Source organism: Chinchilla lanigera, unplaced genomic scaffold (genome assembly GCF_000276665.1).
Source record: "Chinchilla lanigera isolate Chin_1 unplaced genomic scaffold, ChiLan1.0 scaffold00057, whole genome shotgun sequence".
Lineage (NCBI taxonomy): Eukaryota > Metazoa > Chordata > Mammalia > Rodentia > Chinchillidae > Chinchilla > Chinchilla lanigera.
Window position 1 is genome coordinate 14,642,804 of NW_004955458.1, and position 7,866 is coordinate 14,650,669.

Below are 7,866 nucleotides of genomic sequence, written 5' to 3' on the forward strand. Positions count from 1 at the left end.
TAAATAATTCATTAAGGATCATACTCCTTGCAATGTCATAGCTCAGAGTCCAAGCCAAGTTTCTCTCCCTCTCCATCTCCCTCTCTCTCCCCTCCTCTCTCTCTGTTTCTCTCTCCTCCCTCTCTGTGTCGTACTGGATGGTATTTGCCCAAGTGGGTAAAGAGAAGAGACACCAGAACAAGGGAAGGGACGGAAATGGAAAGAGGGAGAGAAGTAAATTTCTGTGCGCCAGTCTCAGCAGTTTGAACTACTTTGCAGCGGAGACTCTGAATGGTGTCATAAGAAAATCTATTTCTTGGGAACATAACTCAAACAATTGTGAAGCGTAGCAATGAGAGCCAATAAATTCCTAGCAGAGGAAACATCACAGTGAAAGGGGCCTCATGCAACACTAAGATTTCCACTGCTAAAAATGACTGTCTTCCTTCTAATTCTTAAGTATGTAGTTCATTCACGCAGGTCCTTACTAAGGAAAAGTCTAACACAGCAGGAGTATTTGTAAAATTACACTTTATTCAGATACATTAGAAATTGATAAACTAAAAAGTGAGTTACTTTCCATTTGGGTTCAATCACAGTTGTCATCAGTACTTGGAAGCACCAGGTGTGAAATCTCCTGAGATGCTGTGTTTTTACCAGGGGCCAGGCCATATCACCTGACATATTCAAGGGCTGCCTGACGTGCCATTAAAGCACTGGCTCAGAACGCAGACATGTTCTAAGATAGGCAGCACCTAGGTGGTGTTCTTTTATCTGTAAGTGTTTCTTGTATCATCAAATGAAATAAATACACAACCCACAGGGTCTTGCTCAGCTGCTTAGCTGGCCCCCAAGGTAGAGCTATATCATCACACAGTCTTCCTAATTAGTCAGAAAGGATAAAGGGACACAAGGAATAAAACTAGACACAAATTATAAATAACGCATATATTAATAGATAATAGATATTCATTTTCATTACATTAAAGTTACTATTAAATACTTCTTTGATCAACGAGTAAAAATATACTCTCCATATAAATAATTTTAAATATTAATAAATAGATTTTGATTTAAAAATTCAACTATTATGGGCTGCACGACTCTTATTTGGACGCTCTCCGGTTCCGAAACTGCATCTGACTCCTCCTGCGCTTCCTCTGCCTTGGTGACAGGTCGTCCATCACTTTTTTGAGTTCAATGATCGCTTGGCGCTGAACGTGCACATCTTTGACCTAATGTGAAGCAAAGAGCAAAACTGATTTCAGTCACACAGGCCATCAAGAGAGTCTCCTTTCAATAGCAGAGTCGGTGAAAATGGAAGTATTTCTTTTTAAAAAGTGACTCTGACTGGTAATATATTTATGTGCAAAATTCACTTTTTGTGATAATTCGCCAGTTTTTCCATAATGTGGTAAGATACATCACAAGTCCTTGATTTTACTGCTATAGAATTTTCAAAATTATATAATGAAATAAGCCATAAAGCAAAGTAGTGGAGAAAGAAAAGTGGGGTTTAGCCCTGGACATGTGATAACTTTGAATCTGTCACCAAGGCCTGAGAGACTTCTCCAGGACTGAGAAGCAAACCCAGACAGCACCGGGTCAGGACCAAGGGCTTTCCCCATCTGCAGCCTAGGGCCCCGGGAGCTCTGGTGCTATCTCTCCTTTCTGTCCCCGGCAGCTTACATAAGACAAGACAGATGCAGACCCAGACATAGTGAAAACCAGCACAAATCCCCAGGGCACAACCATAACAAGAACAATTTCCCTCTCACTTGAGCCCATTTATATCAAAGTCAAAGCCAGAGGATTTTGGAAGCCTTTGTCTTATATATAAAGTTTGGAAAACATGATGTCTTTATGCTTTAAATTTGTCATTCAGGTTCTAGAAGTACTAATTTAAGACCTCCAGACAATTTCACGAGGTAAGAATGAGGAGCCTAGGGGTTTCTCCAGAGGAGATTACTAGGATCTGAGAGGTACTGGAACAATCCCTTAATAAGTTGTAAATCCTATTTTCTTTCTCCTAAGAACAAAGAGCACTTCTAATTGGGCCATGTAATCTGAGTGATGACCAGACACCACAGCAAGATGACTCTGCGGCTTCCCCAAGGTTCACATCTTTCTCTGCTCTCCTTGTCCACCCATAGCACTGTGACATTTAGAGCCAGGCGACTGCAGAGCTTATGTAGCTCAGGAGGCTCCTTTCGAGGTGAAGAAACTGAGAGGCAGCGGGCTTGAGATTCATTCGATGTCACAGTCCCTCGGCCACGCTGAGAGAACAAGTTTTCTCACCCCCTCCCACTGCTCTTTCCGTTGAGACACACAGCCTTGCCTCCAAAGCAAGAGAATTTCCATCACACAGCAGGGAGCAATGAGAGAGCTTCTCACTGCTTCCTCTGCTGCTTCCCCTGCTTCCTCCACGCTGGATGTGCCCATTCACTGCCTTCTGTGTAAGAGTTTCAATGCCTGTATTCTTCCAAGTAACACATTTAAATGATTCCTATGTCAATGTGAAAAAAAATCATCCAAAACATGTTTGGAATTAGTAAGGAAAAATTTTAGCCATTGGTTCATTTCATAGCCTGAGCAAATGATAAGTAGCTAATTTCTACTCCCTGAGAGTTAAATTTTGTGCTGAAGCTTCCACTGTAAAGCAAAAAATTGAAATATGCTCACTGAAATTCGAGTCAGGTTTTGGAAGGCCTCCAGGGTGTAGTAGTTGTTGCTGAAGAATTTCGCAATGATGTTTTCTTTGATGATATCTACGTTCCTTTGGGCAGTCTGATTGTCTTTAACTGTTTCAAAGAGTTTGAAGTAGAAGGAGACAATTTGGCTCTGAACTATTTTTCTGTCACTCTCCTTGGGAGAAAAGAGCATAAATAGAGGACAAGGTGAAGTTCTCCATCAGAAAATAAGCAACAGAAATATCAGCCAAATGGGAGTGTTCAGCTTACCTCTTGGCAATTCTTCAAAATGTCTACGAAGAGAGTCCCGTTATCTCCTACATCCGAGTTATCTGCTTTCTGAGGAAAGACAAAAAATGAGTCCATAAATTGTCCCAAATATGTTCCTAAAGTTTAACTGAACTCAGATGATGAAAGCAGTCACTGGTTTCCTTTTCCACCCTTCTATTTCATTCTAACAGTAAATATTCCCCAAATTTTTACCCTAGATTTAGCCAAAGTCTAATGTATTCCTTTAGTTTTCTTCATTACTGGTAAAACCCTTAAATTGTAAAGTTGCAAATGACCTCAACAAAGCTGTTGGCACTTCAAATGTCCCAAATAACTACAGTGACAAGTTTCAAAAAAAAAAAAAAATCATCCCCAAGCATGGAGGAAAAGAGGGAAAAAATCATCCCACTGAAATATACTGCCTCCCTACGGTACAGAGTTCTGTGACATCAACCTGTACCAGCCTGCAGGGTGTTATGTCATCTTTTAAAAGTAGCTCCAAAGGAGACCACTGGAGATCGGTCTGCCATCTGAGGTGGAGGCCCCAGAGCTCAGACCCATGCTACCAGTTAGTCCAACAGGAATGAGAGGGCTTGGGGCATGGTCTGCCTTCTCCCTCTGGCCGGACCATCATCTCCATCGAGGAGTCCTGGGTAATCATGACTATGGAGGAACAAGAAAACAGCCTGTTGCTAGTCACAGGTGCAAGTCTCTCATACCTTCTTTTCAATCCTGGCCTTCCTTCCAGCCATCATACCTCAGTGAAAGGAGTCACTGGTGAGGAGGTAATATGCTATTTTTGACAACCCTTAGGCTGTAACTACTTATTAGATCCTTCTTGCATATCTCTGTCTTCCTGAGAAACCACTTTGAAGATACCACCATGTATTACAGCAGCCATTGATATTTTCCTACTAATCTATCCATAACTGTGTTAAGTTTGTAATGTTCCTATCCTATTTCATAATGTATGTTTATTATTATGTGTTTCCTACAACAATCATTGAGAATAGTTAATGATTTTTCAATAGGTCACTCATGTATAGCTCTATTTATTTTCTTTCGAAGCCTCTTTGAAGATACCAAAGTATAGCACAACAACTCTTGATAATCTCCTACCTCTTTTGTCTCTAACTCACTATTATTTGTCTATTTGTTTTCCTGAGAAACTATTTTGTAGATAATAATATGTAAAACGATAACCATTGGTAATTTCCTGCCATCTTGTCTGTAATTTGCTAAGTCCCCCCTATTATTATGTTATCCTTCTTTTATTCTTTAAAATAAAAAAGTAGTTCCAAATACATATGTGTGTGAGAGACTTAACTTACACTGTAAGAATACAATAGATTGTGAATGCTTGAATATTATTATTATGAGAGCTAAATATTGGACAAATAACAGGTTATTTAAAATGCAAAAACTATGTACATTAACCATAGATAAAATTTAAAAAGAAATTTATAAAACAAAAGTTTTAAAGCCCTAATCCAGAATCATCACTTTATAAAATCTCAGCAAGTGACTGATTTCAGTAATACTTCATAGATAATATATGTGGAGCACTAAAGTTTTGAAATCACTCCTTGAAGAAAACAGCTATAAGCCAGAACTTCAAGAACTTCACCTTCTTTTATTTAATTAATAAATTCTTTCCTGTTGCTATTGTTAATGCTAATCTTGACCTTTTACTGTCACTTTCATCATAGTCTGGGAAATCAGAAACTAACCATCAATCATTTTTCAGTATCAAACACTCTTTGGCTTATCATAAGTGAATGGATTCTTGCCACAAAATTATCAAAGCCATTATGCTTTACACCAATAGCATGAACATCTTTGGAAGGATTCATGAACTGCCTCTAAGTCTCTATAGCAAATTGAGCGGAAGGTTAAAAAAATATATAGATTATTTAATCAAGAAACATCCCACAACAATCTGAAAAGTAACACCACATCTTCTTAAAAGAACTATGAACTGGAGGTAACAGCCTATCAGATACAATAAGTCAACATTCAGTCATTTTTTACCATAAAAAGTACCATGAAAGGATCATACTTACAAAATATTTCTTCAGAAAGTCTATTTCTTTTGTAAATACTGGCTCACAGTGGCAGCTAGAAACAGCCAGCACGATGCAGAGCTGGAGAGCAAAGATGGAACTTGTGTACTTCATTGCTTCAGAGCGTTGGGCTGAAGAAGATGAAATCAGTAGCTCCTATATTAAGCTGATCAAGTCCAAAGGACTTCGCTGATCTCTCTTTTCTAATGCCTGATCTGCAGGTGATCAAAACAATGTACTAAGTCTCCTCTTGCTGCTGGTATTTATACCTAATTGAAGCCCCATCAGGATTACGTATTTTCACAAGTTTTTTTTTAAGTTGAGATGGTGACAGATAGGCAAGGATGCAAGTTAGTTTGTATTAATAACTATGGTTTTGTGGCATTTTGATGTTGTAGTTAGAGTTTCCTTTCAACTTCTTGGGCCCTTTGACGGTGAGACAGACCCACCGTGCCCACTTGTGCCATTCGGGTGAGATCCTCTGAAAACACTTTTACTTCACACCGTTCAAGGACTGGAAATTTTTCTGCATATCCCCGTTCGCCCTTGTAAAACTGAGTCCTCATCCACAGAGCACGCTGATCATGGCCTGTGGTTGGCAACAAGTGGAAAAGGAAATTCTAGGGCCTCACAGACCTTACGCAGGGGGAGCCTCTCTAAATTTTTCTTGCAAATGACCAGAAAGCAAGGAAAGAAGATGGTTAAAAAACCAATGTGGTAAGGAAGTCCTTCATCAGAATTGGTTAGTGAAACACCTACCATATGTTTCAAATTACTCTAGTCTGCCCAATAGACCTACAGTGCAAGTCACACAGGTAAATTTAAATCGCCTAGTGGACTCATCAGTAAGAGTAAAAATAAATTATAAAAGCTAATTTTTAAAATATTGTATTTCAAACAGCATATCCAAAGTATCATTTCAACATGCATCAGATCATTATTAGTAAGTTATTTTGTGTTATTTTTGTCACACTAAACCCTTAAGATCAGTATATATTTCATGTGCACAGTACATCTCGATTTGGACCATCTTCTAGGAACGTAACTCAGGAGTAGAGCGCTTGCCTAGCACACACGAGGCCCGGGGTGCAATCCGCGGCACAGAGCAGAAAAGAAGGGAAAACTCTGGGCTGGACGTGTTTCACACGCCCCGCACCCTCGTGTGGCAGCAGCCACTGTACCGAACAAGGCGGCTGGAGACAATCCTTCCAAATCATCACTACTAATGGCGGAATTTTTTAACTTTTTCTTTTTTTTTCTTTTTTTTTGTCTTTTTGAGACAGGGTCTCCTATGCAGCTCAGGCTGGCCTTGAGCTCACTTTGTAGCCCAGGCTGATCTCGAACTTGCAACAGTCCTCCTGCCTCAGCCTCCCGAAAACTTTTCCATTTCTTTTCATCGGAAAAATCCAGTATTCCTCCTCACCTCTTCAAAATGTATAAAGTATAGCACTGAGGATGGTGCAGAGGCCCCCTGGTTCCGACCCACCCTGACTTCTACGGACACTGTGGACCCTGGCTGCAGTGGTTTCAGGAGCAGACTTTCGGTCCTGGCTCCACCACTGCCAAGCTCTGGGATACCGAGTAAGCCCCTTTCTTATGACTCAGTTTCCTTAGCTGTAAGGAAACTCAGTTCCCTTAGACTTCTTCTAGGCTTCAGTTGAAAATTGTGCATCTTCTAAGCCTAAGCACAAAAGGTGAAGTCAGGTGATCCATATAAAATAGAATTTTTCTTGGTATAGTGTGTAACCCCTCAATAAAGCTTGTCCGCTGTTATGCAGCCACATTGAGTTTCCAGTCATTCCTTAAAAACACATCTTGAGGGGCTGGAGATTTAGCTCAGCAGCACAGCGCCTGCCTGGCAAGCGCAAGGTCGTGAGTTCAATTCCTGGTACCAGAAAAAAAAAAACCAACAACAAAAAAAACAAAGACATCTTGAACTTTGCTCACGTGTGTCTTTGGCCTAAATTTCCCTCTTCCTTCATCTGTGCTCCTCAAAGTAACACCCCGCCACCGAGTCCCAACCTAAAAATCATCCTCTCCCTGAGTTCTCCCCAAAATAACCTCACTTACAGCTAATCCCACGTCCTCGGTACTGATCTAACACTTGGTTCATACTTGTCTTACAGTCCTGATCCCTCATCCTGATATGAGAGGTAACTGCTCATAGGTTTTACCCCATATTTAACTGAGTGCCTTAAAATCAAAACTTGTTTTATTGTTTTTATGACATCTTTTTCTTCCCTAAGACTTTTTAGCAAGGGAATTTGCTGATAGATAACCCCGAAATGAATGTTAATTGCCATGCTTGCTTAAGGATCTAATCTGAGTTACTTGCCTCAAGTTCTAATCCCAGTGTTACCAGGCCTAACCTATAGGAAATTCATTTTTAATAAAATAAAGTTGATTATTAATGTCAGAAACATGAAACTGTATATCTTCAGCCAACACATGCTGACTAGGACAATTCCATGTATTATTTTACATTTTCAAAAAGTCTACTTTATTTTTTTAAAAAAAGAAAGATCTTTAAGGAACTACCTTCCCAAAAAATAAACAAAATTTTTTAAAGTATCAGAACAGAGCTATGAGATCAAAGCCCCCTGCTCATCAAGAATGTAGCAATTACATTGCTTCACACAAAACTCTATTGTTGCTCTTTCTAAGGAAGACATGGTCCAGAGAATGTGCTTCCAGAGCCCTACCAAACCTCTGAGACAGACCTCTGGCCCTCAGTACCTTCCTAAAAACCCATATCCTAACTATGAGTCACGGAGGCAAATATTCAGCCTTCCTGGAGATCAATTAATTCTATCCTTTCCTCAGTTCATCTACTGGACTATAGTTTTGGGAGAGAGAAATTAAGA

At 39.8% G+C, this 7,866-nt stretch overlaps 1 protein-coding gene across 1 annotated transcript; it reads right to left on the bottom strand.

Annotated features, from left to right (window-relative positions):
- Positions 1-529: 529 nt before the first annotated feature.
- On the bottom strand, positions 530-5,217 carry Ifng (interferon, gamma). Its single transcript, XM_005397466.1, has 4 exons — positions 5,003-5,217; positions 2,940-3,008; positions 2,662-2,844; positions 530-1,214 (listed from the first exon to the last, which is right to left on the bottom strand). The coding sequence occupies exons 1-4, from the start codon at positions 5,114-5,116 to the stop codon at positions 1,086-1,088; spliced, it is 495 nt and encodes a 164-aa protein (XP_005397523.1). The 5' UTR covers positions 5,117-5,217; the 3' UTR covers positions 530-1,085.
- Positions 5,218-7,866: the final 2,649 nt, after the last annotated feature.

What these genes read in the sequence shown, in the direction of transcription:
- Ifng (XM_005397466.1), bottom strand. Translation starts at nt 5,116, where the DNA reads ATGAAGTACACAAGTTCCATCTTTGCTCTCCAGCTCTGCATCGTGCTG. An exon ending in TTTTGAAGAATTGCCAAGAG is followed by an intron (nt 2,845 to 2,939) that starts GTAAGCTGAACA and finishes TTTTCTCCCAAG; the next exon opens with GAGAGTGACAGAAAAATAGT. An exon ending in AAAACCTGACTCGAATTTCA is followed by an intron (nt 1,215 to 2,661) that starts GTGAGCATATTT and finishes GCTTCACATTAG; the next exon opens with GTCAAAGATGTGCACGTTCA.